The 23,164-nt window shown below is 37.7% G+C and overlaps 1 protein-coding gene across 3 annotated transcripts in view; it reads left to right on the top strand.

The window, feature by feature from the left end:
• pcgf5b (polycomb group ring finger 5b) overlaps positions 1-23,164 on the top strand; it is a 32,176-nt gene extending 9,012 nt beyond the window's left edge. Inside the window, exons 3-9 of one of the 3 annotated variants that reach the window (XM_066664720.1) lie at positions 253-349; positions 5,490-5,545; positions 5,763-5,822; positions 9,903-10,048; positions 14,518-14,616; positions 15,315-15,400; positions 18,804-23,164. In XM_066664720.1, the coding sequence (XP_066520817.1) occupies positions 253-349; positions 5,490-5,545; positions 5,763-5,822; positions 9,903-10,048; positions 14,518-14,616; positions 15,315-15,374 (518 nt within the window). In that variant the 3' untranslated portion in view covers positions 15,375-15,400; positions 18,804-23,164. Of the gene's footprint in view, positions 1-252; positions 350-5,489; positions 5,546-5,762; positions 5,823-9,902; positions 10,049-14,517; positions 14,617-15,310; positions 15,401-18,803 lie in introns of all 3 variants that reach the window. The other 2 variants (XM_066664719.1, XM_066664721.1) reach the window with 2 other exon arrangements.

Raw genomic sequence — 23,164 nt, 5'->3', positions numbered from 1 at the left:
CGGAGATTACAGCATATGGCCTGTGTAGCCAAAGGCACTTTCAGCCAACATTCAGCCATTATTAATGTCAATAATACCTTGCCTGAAGGATGTGGTGCTAAAGTTTCTCCCTGAGGGCTGAAGCAAAATTCTCCATAAAGTAACTGAATATTATTCTGTCGCCTCTGCCTATTAATGAACATGTCCATTGATAAGTATTGGCTTTGTGGTTGCTAAGTTATAATAATATCTCACTCTCTCTGTCCCTGACAGTTTGCAAAAGTTGCATCGTCCAGCATTTTGAAGACAGTAATGAGTGTCCCAAATGTGGTATCCAAGTGCATGAAACAAACCCTCTTGAAATGTTAAGGTAAGAAAACTGGCACATCTGTTACATATTAGCTGCATAAGGTTTTGGTTTTTAAGTGATTAGTAAATGAACTGTATAATTTTTTTCTAAAACGTATGATTTATGGCGAATATCCAACATTTCCTAATCTGCTTGACTGACCCAGCTGGCTGTTCAATATCATGTCTCATCCAGAAAGCAGACCTGGATAAGCAACTTATAGGAGGGTATTTGTAAATGTGACAATGTATCATACTAAATACACTGAACCATTGAATTTGGCGTAACACTAGCAGCAAGAGGTGTTACACCAAATTCATTCATTCATTCATTCATTCATTGTCTTTAACCGCTTATCCAGCTCAGGGTCATGGTGGGTCCAGAGCCTACCCAGAATCACTGGGTGCAAGGTGGGGACACAACCTGGAGGGGGCGACACACACTCACACTTTCACTCATACACTCACTCACACCTATGGACACATTTTGAGTCACAAATCCACCTACCCACATTTGTTTTTGGATCGTGGGAAGAGACCCATGCAGACATGGGGAGATCACATTACGCCAGTAAATTTTTTTTTAATGTAAATTTTTACATTACGCATGTAAATTTTCATGTGTAAATTCCATGATGTTTCACAGTTAACTTTACCCCAATGAAAATTCAAAGTGCTATGTATACACCATAGAAGATTATGTCTAGGAACAGCATTACCCGGCTTTTTCCAGGGAGGGAACGGAATATTTTTTATTACATTTTTTTTTTTGAGTAATCAGTGTACAGAAAGCCCAGTTTCAGGTTTTGGTATGATAATGAGTGGTACTTGGTCTAAAAAGTTTGAGGACCACTGCACTGAACAATCACTGGATTAGAAACACCTACCTTGTATCTACACTTATTTTGCAATTTAATTTGAATTGTAGATCATTCTCAGTGCTGCAGTGACACTGACATGCTGGTGGTGTGTTAGTGTGTGTTGTGCCGGTGAGACTGGGTCAGACACAGTAGTGTTATTGTGCAGCAACAGATGACCCAAATCATACCTGCTCTGTGGAGATCCTGCGGGTGTCCTGACCATTGAAGTACAGGGTGAGATATAGAAAAGAATGTATGCAGAGTTAATAAGAGAAACATTCACCAGGTATAACAAATTTCATCACCACTAACCTAATTGACTTTGATGGACGAGCCAGCCATTTTAGCTGTGCTTTGTAGTTTTCAGCATTAGCACTTTGTGCTTCATGGTGGAAATGTAGTGGAGATGAAACTTTAGTCTGAACTGGGATAAAGATCCAGGATCAGTGTTTACTCCTGCTTCACATAGGCATATCTAAGCTAGAGTAAGCAGTGAATTTTTTGAAGAGTTGATGGGGGTTTCCTCTGTTAGGCAGAGATCAGTGCTCAGAGTTGTCTCACTGTAGTTGTGTTATTGAGCCAGGCAGGGTGTGGGGATGATACGGGGAATTTGATCTTGGCAGGGATTCCAGTATTCTGGCCAGCAGCTGGAGTGCTGAGTGTAAATCTGGCCTCAGCTCTGAGATTCACCAATTCTATTCTCTCTCTCTCACACACACACACACACATACACACACACACACACAGTTACAGTTTTTATTATGGTGTGTTCAGAAGAATTGGTACATCAGCGAAAGCAAAATTGAATCTTCATGTTCATCAATTAAATCTATCAGAAGTATCATGATTAAGTATTTGTTCTATATTCAACGACCATAAAAAAGACCAAAATTATATTAATGCACACAGCTGCAAATCTCAGCATGTCTGCATGTCTCATGCAGATTTGAAAATTACAGGTGTAGTCTAATGTGATATTGGGTCTTTCCAAAAGAATGTATAAAGCTGCTTTACCCTGATGCTCTATTAAAAAGTCTCTCAGATGCTACATATGGGTAACGTTCTTTTTGGTGACTGCAAGACATTTAATTATATTTAATTTAATTATATATTTGCCACACCACTAAAAGAATGTGCAGGGAAAGTAAATACCCATGAAAGACTTGTATGCAGCAATTTACCTTAGGGAGGATTTAAATAATAATGAATAGACACAAGATTAATGATTTACATAATACTGTAGAAAGCAGGCTTCTATTATACAGTACACTCAAAGATCTTTTGCCCATTTGACAGAATTTTAGAAGGGGCGAATCATTGGACTGTGAGAAGCAGGATGGTCATTTCAACTATCCATCCATCCATTATCTGTAACCGCTTATCCAATTTAGGGTCGCGGGGGGTCCAGAGCCTACCTGGAATCATCGGGCACAAGGCGGGAATACACCCTGGAGGGGACGCCAGTCCTTCACAGGGCAACACAGACACACACACATTCACTCACGGACACTTTCGAGTTGCCAATCCACCTGCAACGTGTGTTTTTGGACTGTGGGAGGAAACCGGAGCACCCGGAGGAAACCCACGCGGACAACACACCAACTCCTCACAGACAGTCACATGGAGCTGGAATAGAACCCACAACCTCCAGGCCCCTGGAGCTGTGTGACTGCGACACTACCTGCTGCGCCACCGTGCCACCCTTCATTTCAACTAACCGCCCACAATCTAGGCCATACTGATCAAGCTGTTAGGAGGGGTTGGGAACAGTTGTGTCATGAATAAGAAACTTGGACTGCTACAGACTGGAACCATATCGTCTTTAACGATGAATCCAGGTACTGTTTGTGATCCAGTATGGAGGCCTCGTGTTGAGCGTTTCATTCCTGCTTTTGATATGGAGCAACACACTGCCCCAACTGCGGGTGTGATGATCTGTGGAGACATAGTATGCTACAGTTGGTCAGCCCCAGAAATAATACAAGGACACTAACAGTTCAGTGATATGGGCAGGACATCCAGTGGCCTTGATGTTAGGGAATGCTGGAGGGTTGCTGGTTCAATTCCCGGGACTGACAAGAAAAACTTCATTCACAGCTAAAGTGCCCTTGAGCAAGGCACCTAACCCCCAGACTGCTCCCAGAACACAGAGGTGGTTAGCAGCCCCCTGCTCCGGTTGTGTGTGTGTTTACTGCCCCTAGTGTGTGAAGAATTGCTCACTAGTGTCTGTTTCTGTGTTCATTACAATGGATCAAGGGTGTTGAATTAGCATGGCCAGAGGCGATGTCTCCCGACCATTATCCAGGGATTATTGAATTGTCCCCACCAATAATTTGAAAAATCTATCAACATGTCATTAACCTAGAGCTGCAGAAAGGGATAAATCACATTCTCTACTCGAGTCCTACCTCTCTTTAACATAAGACCAGTGTGATTGGCTGTGCCTTTCCCTGCTGTCACGTGAGTCTCTGTAGTTTGGTTGTTAGCAGCACCAAAACTGGAAGGAAAACTTTCCAGTCATAAGTGAGTATTAATGTTCAAGACTCAGGTGCAATGTGGCTGACACATGGGTGTCAAAATCGAGTGAGGATGGAGGCAAAAAAAGAAGGTGTACATAAGGAGGGTGGTGGTAGATTCATAGGTCCCCACCAATGTTAAGAGCAAATCTATGGGAAGCCAGCTTTGGCAACCTATGAGTGTGCCAGATCTACAGGCCCATCTGTAGGCAAATGTGTTGCAGGATGCCATACAGATCATCTATGCCTCCACGCTCAAACGTATTTCATCTTGCATTCAGACTAGAAGCAGTTTTCCCAGTAAATTTATTGCTTTAGTATTGTAATCACTTACGGGTATCCTCATTACAGTCACACACAAAGTCTCATTCGACGCCCACAAATCTGTTTTGGTGTATTATATTTGTTATCAGTTAATGTCTATACATTCAAAAGTTAGAAGATGCCAGGCAATTTTTTTTACCCCACTAATTTGTTGATTTGTTCTAAGTGTAAATAAGTTCTACAGCTTCTATAAGGAAACATACTCAATGTTGGCATTTTTTTTTTCAGACAAAAAGAGCAAGTGCAAAATTTCATAGGAGGAAAGGAAAATGGACACAGTGAAATGTCCAGAGAATTGGGCTCTGTCAGTTACTGTATAGAGATTACTCAGCCTCCTTAGACCGTTCCATTTGTCTGACCTAGGTTACTAAAAGAAGCCTTCATAGTAAGTCCTACTGAGGACACATCCTACCATCCTACCGACCGCAGCCTAGGCTTTGGAACGTAGCTTTTTTCTTGCTGGTCCACCACTGATGTTCCTGTCTCAAGGTCTCTGTATGCTCTGTGTTTAGCCTCCTAGCTCTTGTTTTATCTAGCTCTGTCTATGTTTTAGTTTAACTCTCTTGCTCCCTCTCTGTCTCTGGTTCTTTGGTTGGTATCATTTCATTATGGAATTGCTCTCAGTTACACACACACACACACACACACACACACACATTTTGACAATCACATAGGACCAAAAAGCTTAAATTCCAGTCATTGAGGTCTACAGCTAATAACCAACCAAGACTTGTCGAAATTATCATGAGAATTTTCATGGAGCATCACAAAAGATTTTGTACAGCACAGGAACCCTGGTTACATTCTGAAAAATTCTCAGGTTCTGACGAGGTTTTAGTTTTATAGTTAACCAGAGGGAAAGCAAACCTGTTCTTAATTTCTTTACTAATGTGTTTTGGTTTCATTTATAATAAAGGAGAGGTAGAACATACATTGATGTTTAGATATAAGGGGTCTTAAGTGTAATGAGTGAAATGGACAATGCAACGATTGTCTAAAATCTTGCTAGTCCTCAAGTTGGTTATTATATTGTTATTGAGTAATGTCAGTAAATCACATGTAAATGTGCAGATCTGCTCTCTTTTATGTTATATTAAAAGTATGCATTATTAAATCGCAGAGAACATTCCAGCAGTCTCTGAAGCAAGAGGTGGAAAATAATAAAAAGTCTAAGTTGATTCACAGTTGGCTTTTTGCTTTTAGTTTTTCTTTTTGATTATACAGTGGAACAATGCCCTTACAGAGCAGTGGAGAGTAATGGTTGTTTAACTTATGTTTTAAGTGTTTTATTTATTTTTTAATAGTTGTATTCAAAGAAGAATATAGTTACTTAAATGTTATTCACATTGATTTTTTAAAGCAATTATTATAATCTAAAATGTTGTACAAATGACATGTTTTTGTCCATGCAGTTCTGGTCAATACTTAATTCCTGCTCATTTTCTTTATGTCTGTTAAAAAGGTTGGACAACACTTTAGAAGAAATCATTTTCAAGCTTGTGCCTGGCCTCAGAGAAAGTAAGTGTACCAATGTACTTGTATTGTTCTTTCTTTAATTGGGTTTTGGCAGTAAATTACAGCAATTTATTGCATCACTGATGAGACAGTATGCTGAGGTGTTTCCTCAGATAAGTTCTCAGTCTTCTTTTATTTTTTTGCTCTCATCTCTCTCTCTCTCTCTCTCTCTCTCACTCTCCTTCTCTCTGACTCTCTCTCACTCACTCTTAATTTTCAGAGGAACAACAGCAGGAGATTGAGTTCTGGAAAAGGAGCAAGTCAAAAGAAAATGGCAATGGTATGCATGCATTTTTTCACTTGAAGTTTTCCAAATTTAAATAAGGAAACCAATCAACTGACACAATAACTGTAAATGTTTTTATTTTCTAAACATTTTTTAACAAATAAATTCCCTCACACGGTATAAAATGATAATCACTGAGAGCATCCAGGTGAAGCTACACACATTGAATAAGCTGCAAGCCACATAGGCACATCTAAGCTAGAGTAAGCAGCGAATTCTTGAAGAGTTGGTGAGGGTTTCCTCTGTTAAGCAAAGATTAGTGCTCAGAGTTGTCTAACTGTAATTGTGGCTCAACCCACTTGTGGCTGGGGGGACCATAACAGCACTCATCATGCACTCTCTGAAACATAATGGTAGGTATGTTTGTAAATAGTGGTTGACTGCCAGGGTTCCTGGTAGGTTTGGGCAGTATAATGGCAATACAATAGACCACGGTATGTAAAAATGTGTATAGTATCTCAAAATGGCAGTCTTTATAAAGATGTTCAGTTCTGTGCCTGTTTGGTTGGTACATTTCAAAATCATGTGCATTTAAGAGAACCACAGAGAGGGGGCACTGTGGGAACTCACTGACTAATGATGTCATGCTGAAACCAGGTGGGGGAAAAAACACAAGCCCAGTAGCACACCAGAGTTACAGCTTTAGCACAGAAGGAAGATGACGTGTGTGTGAAAACAGACACAAACCCTGCAAAGACCCTTCAGTCAAGTTTGTTTTCAGAGATATGAGTCTATCTTCTAAACGTGTGATTTCAGCCTCAGTTAATTGGAACACAGTCTGTACTGTGGTGTTTAACACTGAGGTATTTAACACAGTAGTGTTTTACATCTTAAAAGGAGTATTGACAATTGTGGGGAAGTGCAGTTTTTTCTGGTATGCTCATGTTCAGAAGCTCTACGTCTTTAAAGGTGGAATGGTATGTTTGAGGGAAAAAATTCCTGTTGTTTGTACGTGGCTGAAGTTGAACTTGTCTGTAAGTTTTTATTCAGTTTGACATACCACAGAAACTCATTTGTAGCTTACGTTGATTAGTATTTAGCACTTTTGCTCTGTTTACTTTCATGCAGTTAGCAGTCTCTCGAAATTAGAGTGGGTTCTTACCAAAATAGTTTGATACAGAAAAAAATAAGTCAGTATCACCCACCAGTGGAGCAGGAATATAGCAGTATACTCATCTATTTTCAAGATTTTCAACGTTTGGAGGCCTCTTTGCCATTTCTCTGCTGTGAGCAGAGAGAGGAAGTCTAGCATGTCTGACCGAGCCACATTGCATTTTTTACTTGTTTTCTGTCACTTGAGTTTCAGAAACACATTAGATTGATTTCCCACACTAACAGACTAGAGAGTTAGCAAATGGTGAGGAAACACTTGAATTTTTTTTTTGTTGTTTAATTACAGTAATGAATGTCGCTCAAAAACCCACTTTATGCTACTGTGTTGAACATACTCCATAAGCACGGGATATGTTAGTCTAGAACATGTCACTTGAATTAGCTGTCTTAGGCACAGGTTTTTAACTTTAACACGTGTGTTAGAGAACACTAAGCTGAATAGAGACTACACTGTGCCTAAATGGTTAAAATGTGTCATTACCCATGGAAAGCAGACTGCTTCTACAAACATTTGTGAAAGAATGGGTCACTCTTAGGAGCTTGGTGAATTCCAGCATGGTACCGTGATAGGATGCCACCTGTGCAACAAGTCCAGTTGTGAAATTTCCTTGCTACAAATTGTTCCAAAGTCAACTGTCAGAGGTATTATAACAAAGTGAAAGTGATTGGGAAGAACAGCAACGATGCAATGACAGAGTGGGGTCGTGTAGTACACAGAAGTCGCCAACTTTCTGCAGAGTCAATCACTACAGACCTCCAAACTTCATTTGGCCTTCAGATTAGCTCAAAAACAGTGAGTAGAGAGCTTCATGGAATAGGTTTCTATTGCTGTGCAGCTGCATCCAAACTTACATCACTGTTCATTCATTCGTTCATTGTCTGTAACTGCTTATTCAGTTCAGGGTCGCGGTGGATCCAGAGCCTACACGGAATCACTGGGCGCAACGCAGGAATACACCCTGGAGGGTGCCTTATATCACTATGGCAAAGTGTTGGATGCAGTGTTGTAAAGCACACTGCCACTGGGCAATGTGAGCAATGCAGATGTGTTTTCTGGAGTGACGTCACACTTCTCTGTCTAGCAATCCAATAGACGAGTCTGGGTTTGCTGGTTGGCAGGAGAACAGTACTTGTCTGACTGCATTATTCCAAGTGTAAAGTTTGGTGGAGTGGGGGATTACATGCTTGAGCATACCAAGAGATTTTGGACAATTTCATGCTCCTAACTTTGTGAAAACAATTTGGGGATGGCCCCTTCCTGTTCCAGCATGACTGTACACCTGTGCACAAAGCAAGGTCCATAAAGACATGGATGAGTTTGGTCTGTACAGAGTCCTGACCAGAGTCCTGACCTTAACCTAATAGAGCACCTTAGGTATGAATGGTCAAAATTCCCATAAACACACTAAACATTGTGGAAAGCCTTCTCAGAAGAGTTGAGGATGTTATAGCTGCATAGATTCGGCCGACATCATATTAAACCTTATGGATTAAAAATCGGATGTCACTTAAGTTCAATAGTGTGCAAAGGCAGATGAATGAATGCTTTTGGCAATATAGTGTATATATCACTGGTTGTGTGCTAGGACACATGGTGAATTAGTTGGTATACACACTCTTGGTGTCGCCCTGGAAGTCATCTTCTATTCACATAACCACAGTTACATACATAACTAGTGTTTGACCTTCTCCTTCCATCAAGGATGTAATAAAATATATAGAGAGTTTATACACATATAAACTTACAATACTATATAAAACAAAATAATAACTGAATATTGTTTTGTATATGTATCAATTCAAAGTTTTGGTGCTTATTATAAATTTTATATATATATATTTATTCCATTTAAGTATTCTATAGTGCAGTGGTTCCCAACCTGGGCCCTGGACTTGCCCTTGTTCTGCATATTTTGGTGTTCTTCATGCTTCCAACCTGGCTGATCCAAAAATCAGTTCATTAACAAAACCTTTTATTGTGAATTGTGTGTGTACAAGCAGGAAAACATGAAAATATGCAGGATATGGGTACTCTAGAAGGAGGGTTAAATATGTATTATGCTTTAAGTCAAAGAGCCCACCAAATTACCTGACTACAGAGCTGGGGGTACTTGCTAGATTTGCTTAAATCAATTATTTTCATACTGCGCTGGTCACATTTTCTTCCCAAGCAGATTTGAAACCAGATATCTTGTTGTATTATTTCTGCATGTCTGAAGCTACTTGGAATTAATGCATTTGCATAGTTTATGGACATGTATTCATTATGTAGGTCTAGTCTGCTGTCAGGCTTTTTCAGTAGATGGGAAATCAAGCGTTTACTCCCAGAAAGATAAACCTGAAAGATGTCGAGTCACATTCTTTGGGTTTGAAACAATCCCCCTCATGAGCTTGGAATTCAAATATAATCTACAGAGAAAAGGGGTTCGGTTTTATTGAACATTATACTGTTTTTCTGCCATCTTCTTTGCTTTTTAAATGACCCAATCTCTCTTTTACACACACACACACACATTTTCCTGAAGGCTTGAATCTGCACAAAAGCTCATAAGAGTGTGCAGCTGTAAGCAATTCTTAATGATCACGTAATTACTTTCCTTCATTTCCCCAAGTGTGTCTTCCCAAATATCGGCCCTTTCATATCATTATATAGAGGAAGAATGGGGGAAGGCTCTGCCGCTCTTTCGCAGCAGTAGCTGCTCGGTTTAGCTGCATGAATGTGAGACTGCATGATTGTGCTTGAACATCTGAGCAGCTTGGTGTTGGCTATATTCACTCATTAAAGCAAGCAAAACAATGCACCTCATGCATACTGCATGTCCAATATAAGAATCCATGCATTCTTAATTAAATCCATAAAACATGAGTCTATTTCTCTTCCCATGGTCGTCTTCATCTGTGCAGCTATGCACTCCTGCATGGCTTTTGTAAATTCAACATGATCACTGTGTGTCCTTTCAGATGATGGGCCCAAGTGTAAAAAGGCGAAGGTGGAGGAGGAAATTGATGACAGAGGGAACGGAGACTACCACAGGAGTGACCCTCAGATAGCCATCTGCCTGGACTGCCTTCGCAACAATGGTCAGATGGGAGAGAATATTGTTAAGGTTAGCTGTGTTCAACAACCCCCTCTCTAGCTACCCTGATCATATTTCCATATCTCTCTTTTTTTCCTCTTAATCAAAAAATGACTTAAAGTAAGGATGCACCGATATGGGAACTCATGCCGATGTCTGATATTATTCATGTGTATATTTGACAATACATATAATAATACATAAACATTTCTTAATTGCAAAACTTGAGTTTAATCCCACACTGATTAGTTTTATGCAAAAAATGTAATTTAATTTTATTGGGTTATTAATTGGAGGGTTGGGTGACAATATTATACAATTAAATGAATTAAGGAATAATTAATTAAAAGAAGAATTAATTAATTAAATGTCATTGTCTGTAACCGCTTATCCAGTTCAGGGTTGCGTTGGGTCCAGAGCCTACCCTGAATCACTGAGCGCAAAGCAGGAACACACCCTGAAGGGGACGCCAGTCCTTCACAGGATGACACACACTCACACATTCACACAAATATCATCCATCATCCGTCAGTGGGCGGGCCTAATCCGATTGATAGCCTGCTGTTGGCTAACGTTAGGATCTTTTTCTTTCTAGCTAGCGCTAACTACTGGCTGTCTGTTGGGTGCTAGTGTGGAACCTGATGGAGTGGAAGATAACGGAGCAGCAGGGGTGCTCTTCAATTAAATTTGCAGCTTTTCACCCTGAACTCTTACTTTCGAAATTCTGCCCTCTTAAAACTACCATTAGTAGACTGAAATATGAATCTAATGTACGTGATCAATCTGTCTTGCCTTACTGTGCAATCTAGCCAATCAATCAGACTGGATCGGAGTTAGGCCCGCCCACTGACAGATGATGGATGATGTTGACAGATTTAAAATCAGTTAAATAAATCACATAAAATTATTTTGTTTTTATTTCAAATTTTAATAATTTAATGAAACATTCAGTTAATTATCTCTTCTTTTAATTAATTATTTATTTATTCATTTAATTATATAATATTGTCACAAAAAATAAACCAACATAATATACATAGTGGGGCGGCACGGTGGCGCAGCAGGTAGTGTCGCAGTCACACAGCTCCAGGGGCCTGGAGGTTGTGGGTTCGATTCCTGCTCCGGGTGACTGTCTGTGAGGAGTTGGTGTGTTCTCCCCGTGTCCGCGTGGGTTTCCTCCAGGTGCTCCGGTTTCCTCCCACAGTCCAAAAACACACGTTGCAGGTGGATTGGCGACTCGAAAGTGTCCGTAGGTGTGAGTGTGTGAGTGAATGTGTGTGTGTCTGTGTTGCCCTGTGAAGGACTGGCGTCCCCTCCAGGGTGTATTCCCGCCTTGCACCCGATGATTCCAGGTAGGCTCTGGACCCCCCGCGACCCTAAATTGGATAAGCGGTTACAGATAATGGATGGATGGATGGATGTTTCTATATTTCAGAGACAACAAGTATCAGCCAAAGTGGTGTACAATAAAACAAATTTAAAAAATTTAAGAAGAAAAAAATTAAAGAAGGGAAGCATACCTAAAAAAAAAAAAACCTGGAGATTGTGGGTTCAGGTCGCACTGTGTGTGACTGTCTGTGAGGAGTTTGGTGTGTTCCCCCATGTCCATGTGGGTTTCCTCTGGGTGCTCTGGTTTCCTCCCACGTTCTCCCCCCACAAAAAAAGGTTGGTAGGTAGATTGGCTATTCAGAAGTGTCCAAAGTGTCAAAAGTGTGTGTGTGTGTGTGTGTGTGTTTGTTGCCCTGTGAAGGACTGGTGCCCCCTCCAGGGTGTATTCCTGCCACCACGACCCTGAACTGGATAAGTGGTTACAGATAATGAATGAATGAATGAATGAATGAATGAATAAGTTATTAAGAATATTCGGACATTAGAATTGGAATACAGTAATCCCTCGCTACTTCACGGTTCATCATTCGCGGATTCGCTACTTCGCGGGTTTTTTCAAGGGGGCTTTTTTATTATTTACATGTATTAGACTAGGCCTGTAGGTAAAATATATATCATATACAATATTTCTTACGTACAGTACATGTATTGTTCGTGTCCACATCCGAATCCGTGAAATTTACTTACGCTAAAACACAGCGTAGGAATTACTCTATTAAAGAATCTGGTAGGATATCACATGTAGTTCCAGCTGAAAAACATTATAGAATGACTGTTTAATGCAAAGGGTGGGTTGTTAACAGTACAGGGAGGGTTTTAAAAGTCCAAATACTCGTTAAATACATAAAAAAATTCGTTTTTCACGGGTGGTCTTGGAACGCATCCCCCACAAAAAATGAGGGATTACTGTATAATTTTTTAATAACCTAAATAAATAAATCAGAAATAAAATTATACCACTGTTTTCAAACAAATCAACACAAGTGCCCCAAAACCGAGAGAACAGAACAGAGTTTTGGTTACAGTATAGGTGATATTCATTCTTATTTAAAAACACAAACACACAAATAAACACTATGAGCAATATTGAGATTAGCAAAAACAATTGAGAAAATGTCAATATATTGTACCCTAAGTCAATAGTGTAATTATTGTGAAAGGCTTACATCTTACCAAATAACAGGTATCTGTCAGTGCTTGAAGGAGTTAAGGGAATAAGAAGGCAATAACAAAGCAAAAAATAATTACAAATAACATTATTATGGTTACTGTGGTATTGTGTAATAAATGTTACTGTGTTACTAGGGTGATATTGTATGTTTTACGTTTATATTTGTATTTCAAACTATTTCAGATCAATGAAACGGTGATACAGTAAAAAAAAAAGGAATAATGATATAATGGTGACATGCTTCTCTGCACAATTTATAATATTGTGGTCATAAGGTATTTTGGACACTCATCGTATGCAGTAGTGACGTTATTTATATTTCATGTAGCCCTATCAGAAGATAAACTTAATTAGACTGTTCATATACAGGATTTTTTTATCTAACTAGAATTTGAGAAAAAAAGACTGATATTTAGTCTAAAATGAAGCACCGCTCAGTTCCCCTTGCTCCCACTCTGTCTGTGTGTTCAGTTACTGCTTATTTTCCTTTTGATTCTCTCTTTGATCTTCCTCCTTGCTAATTCTCCCTAAGTGAGCACCAAATGCATGACAGGATTTACTGAAGAGTAGCTGCTAATCTTGAGCTTTTGCCTCCCACTCCACAGCCTGCTTACATTTAATGACAATACTTATCATACATGATCACATCACAGCTCTAATTATTAATTCAGCATGTTGGTATCGCAATTAAAAATATCATGTTTTCTTTACCATTGTCTACATTATGCAAAATATGAAGGCTGATTGAAGTCATGTCTGAATATGTTAAAAATCTCCTGATATAATAAGTAAGCTCTTAAAGGGGCCCCTAGGCCAAAATCAAACGTTTGTGTCATCTGTTTTAAACATGACTGCTTACCTCCTAGACTAGAACCAGAAACGTATGCTCTAGGGAATACCAAGAATACAAGCCCATTCCAGAGAAGTTGGGACAGTTTGTAAAACGCTACACAAACTAAATCAGTAATTATTTACCATTTTTTTATATTGATTTTGCTTTATATAAATTGACCAAAGTACAAAGAAAATATTTCCTATGTTCAGTGACCAACTTGATTGTATTCTGAAAATATTAACAAATTTAGAATTTGAAGTTATATTCAGGATGCACCATTTTGAAACATTCTAACTACAGGTCACTGAATTCATTGATGTCAGTTATTGCCACAGGTGTAAAAAATTACTCCTACTCCTGCAGTCATTTGTGAAAGAATGGGTCATTGTATAGATCTCTGAATTCAAGGGTGGTACTGTAAGAGGATGCCAATGTGGCAACAAGTCAGTTTGTAACATTTCTTCCCTCATAGATATTCCACAAACAACTAAAAGCAGTATTATTGAAAAGTGGAAGCACTTAGGAACCACAGCAACTCAGCCACGCAGAATGAAAATATTCTTAGTTTTGGGTGCTTTGCAACTGTAGTAAAGCTAATCTAATTTTCAACATACAATTCTGAACAAGGCTCATTAGACAGGGTAAGAAATTTGCTTGTGTTTTTTGATCCTTGTTGAATGTTACCCATGTCACAGTTGTCTCATTAAGACCCCAGTGAACTATGGTAACATTTTGGAAAAAGGAGCATAAAGGAAAAGGAATGGTGATTTAACACAGTGGAAAACATTCCTCTGTCCCAACATTTTTGAGGTGTGTTGCAGGTATAAAAATTCTAAATTTGTCAATATTTATAAAATTTTACAATCAAGCTGATCAGTGAACTCACTGGAAATATTTTCTTTGTACATTTGTCAGTTAAAAAAGTTTCAGTAGAATTGCGTACTACAAAAAATTTGTTTTAATAGACAAACACTTTTGATGCATTTTGATGTTGAGGGAAATTTTGAAATGCTACTTGGGGATGCAGGTGGGCAGTTACTGGGAAGCTGGATATAATTCATATTATTTATTTTATTTATTTATTTTTTAATATATCGTCTTCAGGGCTTAATGAAGAAATTTATTCGCTGCTCAACTCGAGTCACAGTTGGAACAATCAAGAAGTTCTTAAGTCTAAAGTTAAAGCTTCCAAGTTCTTATGAGGTAGGCAATTACTTTAAGTATGTATGTGTGTGTTAGAAGTTTATATAGGCTGCACCAACTGCTGTAACAGCATCTCCTCTTCTAGGATTTTTAGCCTAAAGTTTGGAATATTGCTCACATCACACACATCATAACCATCACTTCAAATTATCCTAGAGTTATTGAATAGTGCTCCTTCACTCAGGAGAAGCCAGTTTCACTGCAGCACAGCCCAATGCTGGGTTGCTTTTAACCTCTCTGACTGACACTTAGCATTGCACATGGTGATCTTAGACTTATATGCATCTGCCCCACAGCATCCCATTCTACTGGTCACTGAGGTTATTCAAGATTTAATGAATGCCTCTATCAGGAGTGGGTGCATATTAATATAGTTTTGATTCTTTGCTAAATCAGTTTGTGACTAAAAACCTACCATATTTACAAGTAAGATATTGTCAGAAATTAATCTTTTTTAAAGAGTCTTTGGTGTCTTTTCAAAGCCCAGCCCCCCACTGAGTTACACTGAGCACATATATAAAAATGGTCACTAAAATCAACAGGAAAATTAATATTGTTGAGGTTGTTCTTTGTAGAGTATGCGTTAACTGGTTTTCACCTAGAAAATCTATTAAATAATTGATCAGGGATGTCAAACGTTTGCATGTTCTGTGAAAAATGATTGTATCTACACACATTTTGTCTTTCCCTGCAGCTAGATGTTCTATGCAACGGAGAGATCATGGGGAAAGATCACACCATGGAATTCATCTACATGACAAGGTGGAGGCTTCACGGTGAAAACGTAAGCTGTTTAAGCACTCTATTCTCACCTCTTGCTAAATCTGTATCCTCTTACCTGCTCCCCTGACAAAAAATTGAAGGAGTGTATTTTAATTTGTTAATGAAGTGTAATCTAATGGAATAGTTGTGAGATCTGGAATATACAACTCTGTAATTACTGGCTGCTGTTAGACCTGAGGCTTCTGTCCTCATTGGCTCACTTTTGTTTGTCCTGCTTTTTCTCTACACATGCACCCTGAACATGATCTATTTCAGTCCAGGTAAAAGTGACATACATATTTGCAAGTGTGCTGAATTAAATTTTAAGGTGTTTTGTTCTGCTTTGATAGTAGGATATGTTTTATTCAAGTTGGTTAATTGTAAGGTAACAGACTTGTATGTAACTGTGAACTTGTAGGGATGAATTACATGTACATGTTGAGGGTGGTGGCCCAGTGACAATTAAAGGTAGTGTATATGATTTCAATCCAATACACATCTGTAAAATCCCACCAATGTTTATTCACAGTTTGATAGCTCTCTGGTTTGTTTGCATGCTGGGAAAAATCTGGTGTTTGTACTCAGCTTTGACACTGTAAATGGGAAACAAACAATGTGTCTCGGTCAGAGTAACAACTATATTCCAGCTAATTAGCAACAGCAGGTCTTGTTTTGGTGTAAGACAAAAAGAGGTGTTTCTGAGGGAGCACTAAATTGTGGGGTGGTGTTTGATTTGTTGAAGGTAAATAGCAACAGTAGGTCTCCAGAATTGTGTAACAACACCTTTAAGTGCCTATTTAGTGATTACTTAACTGGTGATATGCTGTTTCTCTGAAGATGTGCATACATGACTTAAAATCAGCATGGTATACTTGGTCAGGGAACTGGTCAGGATTTTTTGTTTATTGCATAATTAAATATTCCCAGAGATGTGTAGTGATCCAATTTGTTTTCCAGTAAAATAACTGCACCTGTGCACCTATGTCTGTAGCAAACAAACATGTCATTTACAAATCAATATCACAGCAGCATGATTGTTTCTTATAAGCACAGTAACATCACAAAGGTCCAATTTTCTGGGCTCCATCCTGTAAGGAGTTCTGACAGCTAGTTGCAGTTCTGTGGGAATTCTCACTGGGATCCAAACACTCACAAGTGGGTCAGTGTGGACCCACACTTCATTTCCCCACACAACACCTTCTTCAACTCTCTCTAAAAATAGCCCCCTGCTAGGCCTGGGCATAATATATTAGTGTATGCATATGTATGACAGTGTGTGTGTGTGTGTGTGTGTGTGCGCGCATATGACTCACCTGCAGTCGCTGCTGTCCAGATGCTCCCACTCTCCACAGCTGCCAGTGAGCCATCTTTATTTCAACAGTGCTTTGTATTCACAGTTCCACCCTCCTCTGATAAAGTGTCCTTAATCAAATTAAGATCCTGTTACATAAAATGCATTATACAGCTTTATGACCTAATTAAGAAAATAAATTAATAACCTGCCACATATTTTGCTTCATTCTTTATGTTCATTTTGTGTTTATATTTTCTTTGCTTTTCTTTTTTGCAATTGCAAGTTTTAGAGCTTTTGTACGCGCATGTATGTGTGTGTGTGTGTGTGTTTGTGTATATATATATATATATATATATATATATATATATATATATTTCACATTTTTATAACATTTGTTAACTGTTAATTTTTAGTATTAAAAATTCTAATAATTTTATTGGGAAAAAAAGTATTAATACAAGTGTGTGTCACGGTGGCACAGCAGGTAGTGTTTCTTTCACACAACTCCAGGGATCTGGGGTTGGGGGTTTGAGTGACTGTCTATAAGGAGTTGTGTGTTCTCCCTGTGTCCGTGTGGGTTTCCTCCGGGTGCTCAGGTTTCCTCCCATGGTCCAAAAACACACAGGTGTGTTAGGTGGACTGGTGACTCAGAATTGTCCGTAGGTGTGAGTGTGTGAGTAAATGTGAGAGTGTGTGTCGCCCTGTGAAGGACTGGCGCCCCCACCCTGCCACCACCCCTCAGTGTGTAGTCCCTTAATAGAAATCATAATGAATGCAATAGTCGCTACTTAAATTTTAGGTTATTTTTTGTTGATTAAAATGACAATTATCATTTTTAATTATACGCCACAATTACCATAAAATGTCCAAAGCACAGGTAAAATGCTTTAATTTTGAATTACAATTACACATTACATAAAAACGCTTTAAAGCTTATTTGTACACCAAATACATTCTAAAAACCAAAATTCATTGAAATCTTGAGGCTTTTGGAGTGTGCCTCTTGAATGAAGCTGGTTGTACATAAGAAAGGTAGAATCACCACAATCCAGGCAGTCTTCATCAGCATCAGCTCACTCTGGAAGAACAGTCATTAAATTCAGCAGGAAAACATAGAGATAGCTAGTTCTGATATATGTTCTGAGTGACTGGGCACAATCAGATTTACAGTGGGAGTTGTAGCTCTTGCAGTGGAAAGCTTTTCTCTGGACTGGAGCTTCATTCTTTGAGATGAGTTGGGGCAGCTTCTGTGATGTAGAACTAATCAGCCAGCATCAGAATCTAATGCTCTCAGGGTTGAGGGCAATTTCTTCCTGTAATGCCTTCCTAGAAAACTGGAGGCTGTTACTGCGGCAAAGGGGTTTATTGTAATGTGATTTTCCTGTGGTCAGCTACATAGTTAGCAGGTTTTCTGTTTGAGACCAGAACATTATTGGGTAACACATTTCTGTAGGTCATCCTTCAGAGGGCCACATGACACCTATATACAGTAGGTACAGTAGTACAGACAAAAATATTTCAAAACTATTTGAGCAGTAAGAGTTTATTTGATCAAAAACAAACAAACCAAAAATCCTCATATTATAATTAAACAAATAAAATTATTTCAGTAAGTATTGCTATTCTGTGTGTGAATGTGTTAGTTTAACCCTTATCATCCAATACCTAGTTTTGTTATTTAATATTTTTAATAAATACTTAATTATGTTAAATCAAGTGTGCTGTTGATATATATATATATACACACAAGCAAAAATAATAAAAGTAATTACCACTGACATAAACCTCTATAAATGCTCTTTTATGCTGTTATAATGCATTCTATAGCGAAGCTGACTAAAGCAGGCTTTATGACAAATGTCTTTTGTTGGATTAAGATTTTTATATTTGATTATGTAGATTTATATCAGTTGAAATATTAGGCTTGTGTACCTGCTATGAAGCTATTTTTTTATCAGACGTAACTGATCATATGCTACAGATAATAGAGCTTTTAGTGTATTCTCTTAAATGCTTGACAATATTTTATTCTAATTGATTTCTAATTATGTGTGTTACATGTTTAATGCTCTTTCACCAATGATAATGATAATAATAATATATTTTTATGTGTTTTATTCTCTTTCATCAGGTCTACCCAATGGTACTTGAATATCGTCCACGTATTGACTTTGGTTAAACAAGCTAAGGGTCCTGCACTACCCTCAGCCAGTCAACACACAGGACAGCAAATGGACATGAAACTGTTCTGTTCTTAACATTCTTTCACACTTCTTTTTTCATTCCTTTTCTAGACCATTCTCATTCCTCCAATTTCTCATCAAAGCAGGGTCGGTACCTCTTTGAATGCTATTTAACTCCTGCCCCAGTTTGCAATTGGATTTTTTTTTTCTTGCCAGGTGTGTCTTTTTGGTGACCTAGCATCAGAACTATTGACATAATGCAGTTACAGTCCCGAGAAAAGGGTTTTACTCTTTAAGTGCTTTCATATAATTTGCTTTTGTCAATAACTATAATAGTGCCTTTTCCATGCGTTCTGTTTCAGTGACAGTCACTGATCCACAGTCACAGCAGCCTTTTTTGTACAGATAAAATGACTTAATGAACAAAGATATTTGTTCATAGGTTGTACAAAAACACACAATGGTGTCTTATCAGCGCGCTGTTATTATTATAATAAGCTACTTCTATCGATATCATACTCTTATTACATCCCTCATCTGCATCCTACTGCACCTGAGCCGTAAAGAACCGCAGTGTCTACAGGATCTGCTGGGATTTTGATGCTTTTGTAAAAATGAAGGAACCATTTGTAGTGGCAGTAGAGAAAGTCTGGTGCAAATCTTCCACCAGAACAAAACAAAGAGTAACTTATTATAATATTACTTGCACTAAAATTGTAATAACTGAATTAAACTGATTTTTCAAATTATCTGGATAGCTTTGGCCATTCAGATGTGAGAAAAGTAAAAGTGAGTAGTTTATATATATACACACAATGCTGTAAATGCATTGTCCTCCCTGCCATGTATGTATTGTAAAAAAATAATAATAATTTTAGGCCTAAACCCACTTTCAATTTATAGCCAGATAAAATTGTCAGTTTGATGAAACAAAACCTTTTTGTTTAAAATGTGGTTTAAAATGGCTTCTATGCAGGGTGTTCTAAGGGAATATATTGCCCAAAGAAACTTATTTATAACCCTTAATAAAATAACAAATCCCATTTCCAGAATATTTGAGACACTAACTAAAAATGCAATGATATCTACAAACTGTAATTAGTTAAAGACCTTGAATGTTTATTTAAATGATTAAAGTACAAAGGAAACATTTTCATGTTTAAACAGACAAACCTAATTGTATTTTGTAAAAACATTAGAATATGATGCCTGCAACATACAAAAAATGTTGGGACAGAGGCAGAAAAAAGGGAACATCCACCATAGAAATAAACTTTACAAGCAAGAATGGGTCATAATTCACCACTTTGCGCTTTGCACTTTGAGAGAATTTTCAGTCAGTTCAAAAAAAAAAAAGTTTCTTTGCACAAGATGGCGAAGAATTGAGGTATTTTACCATCTACAGTTCATGATATAATGTAAAGTTTCAAGGAGTTGGGAAAACTTGATATGTAAAGCCAAGGGCAGAAACAGCAGCTGTATATGTGTGGCCATTGAGACCTCTGGCAGTATTGTTTCAGAAACTGTCATGCTACACTTATGGACATAACCACATGGGCTCAGGAATACTTGGAAAATCATTGTCACTTAACACAGTCCACCACTGCATCAAAAAATGCAACCTGAAACTGTATATAATGGAAAGAGAAAGTCATATATTTATTTTTCACAGAAGCAACAATGAGTTCTCTGGCCTGAAGTCATCAGAAATGAAACAAAATATAGTGGAAATGTGTTCTGTGGTCAAATGATTCTAGCTATTTTATTTTTATTTTATTTTTTTGGAGAAAAGAAGCCAAAGATGAAAAGGCCCATCCAGATTGTTACTAACAAAAAATGCAAAAACCCGCACCTGTGATGGCATGGGTGTCAGTACCTAAGTTATGTGACAGTGTCATTGATGCAGAGGCTTGTATTCGTATTTTGGATAGACATATGCTGCCACCAAGATTACTTCTTTTCCCAAGAACTCTATGCCTATTTCAGCAGGACAATTCCAGGCCCCATTCTGCATGAGTTACATGCTGTATGGGTGCTTGACCTTCCTGCCTGTATCCAGATCTGTCTTTTTTGGAAAATGCATGGCATATCATTAAGATGAGAGATGAGATTGCTGAGCAGCTCAAGTCTTGAATACAGCAAGAATGGGCAAAAATTCCACTTAGTGTAAAAATTAGTATCTTCAGTTCACAAATGATTAAATACTTTATTTAAAGAAAAGGTGATGTGAGTCAGTGGTAAAAATGTACCAGCTTTTATTTATTTATTTATTTTATGTTGCAGGCGTCACTTTCAACTTTTTTTTCCTATTTAATAAACAGAATTAATTATGTCACTGAAACACAAATTTTTTCTTTGTCCTTTCGTCTGTTAAATAAAAGTTCAAGCGAAGTAATAAATGACATATTTCAGTTGTCATTGCATTTTTAGAAAAGTAAGTGGAAAAATAAAATTGCTCTATGACAGCAAGAACTCATTGGCAGTCACTGCAGCTCTGGATGGTCAGGGTTCAGTATCTGCACTAGTTCACGTTAAATAAAATGAAGAATAAAAATGAAGGGATTTTTTGTCATACGTGACAATATAAGTGTACTGCTAAAGTCTTTTTCACTGGCGTCAGGTGATTATGAAGTGTCAAAAGCTAGATATATTCAGTACTGTCAGTTTTATTGTAAGGATGGACACAATGATGGATCTTCTGTACTTATACATTTTGTACTTATACACTTATGCATTTTTTCCAAAATATGTTGTTTTTTTAAAACATCTGCTTTCTTCACATTCAGGTAGGTGTCCTTTAGGTGTCTTAGCTTTAAAAACAAGACACGATTTAAAATGAACCTATGTCAAAATGCTGAAAAAGTATCAAAGAGTACATGAATAATCAAGGCAAAATCCAAGTGGGCTTATTCTCTTATTCCAGTTTTTCTTCTGAAGAGCTGTTAAGAGACACAAACCCAGATTCCTACATTTTGTGAAGCTATAAACACAATCTCTGTTCTACTGTTAGATCTTTCATATTACACCAAAGAAGCAAATTTTTAAAAATGTAAAAATACTGAACTTGCCTTACAGATACATACACAAATGCTTTAAAAGCTACCTAGGGCTTTCATTTTTGTACAGTAATTAAAATATTTAGCAAAATAGGTACATATGCATTATTTAGCCAATATTTAGAAGTTCGATGAGAGTTGGTGTATTAGCTGAGTAGAGGTGAGTCTATGGAAAGTTCCATTTTCCATTCAAGCAACTTTGATGGATTTTAACATAAAAAGGGATAGTCATATCACTGCCTCATCAAACATTAATAAAGCCTAAGGCCCCATCCTCATGGACGCAGATATTTTCAAAAACATATTTGCCTCACTGTTTTTGAAAATATCCTCATCCAGATGAATACGAATACAGCTGCAGTATCATGAAAGTCTAGTGGGGAGGCATAGTACCTCTTTAAGAGAGACATTAAAACACCATGAGGCAAGAGAGAAACACAGAGGTTTAATTCCAAATCACTCCATACTCCCAGTGTAGTGCACTATGCAAGTCATGAAATTACTGAATCTAGATTTTAATAGTATTGTATTAATTTCTAATTCAATATCATATATATTCATATGTGGGAATCTGAAATTTAGAGATATCTGAATGTATACACTGTAGTTTTATGATTTATGAAACCACATAGGGAATGAGGAGCTGTTTGAATTTGAGCCAGAGACAGGCATGCTGTTAGACGTTAGTATTTCTGAAAATCTCAGTTTTCCTGTGGACGAGGAAAACACTGACAATGGCATTTTCAAAAAATCTCCACCTTGGAGAGCATTTTTGAAAAACTTAACCTTAAACTAACGGTCTAAAACAGCATTTTTGTGTGGATGGGAGGCCAAAATGCAGACAAAATCTTTAGTGTTAAATACATCTGTATTGGTGTGGAAGGAATCTATGAAACTTGTTTTCTAGGGTGTTCTATGTGTATACATCAATAATGCTTATAGAAAAACAACAGTTTTTCAAATTCCAGAAGTAGTTTAAAGTGGTAGCAGATCAATAATCCCTGAAATGTCCTTGTGATGCAATGAACTTTGTATTTTTGTAACATAAAGCACTTGTAGATATTTAAAAATATTGTATGTTTAACAGACACACAATGCTGCTTAGAATAATCTATTTTTCAATGTAAATGTGCCTGAGATCATTCCTGTAGAGATTAGATATGTACATACTGTATGCACATTGTTCTCTGTGTCAAGCATTGTTTAAATACAGACAGTTCAAATAAATGAACTATTGTCTCAGTTTTGTGATT

The sequence above is a fragment of the Hoplias malabaricus genome, chromosome 3 (genome assembly GCF_029633855.1).
Source record: "Hoplias malabaricus isolate fHopMal1 chromosome 3, fHopMal1.hap1, whole genome shotgun sequence".
NCBI lineage: Eukaryota > Metazoa > Chordata > Actinopteri > Characiformes > Erythrinidae > Hoplias > Hoplias malabaricus.
This window is presented reverse-complemented; position numbering and strand designations above follow the sequence as displayed.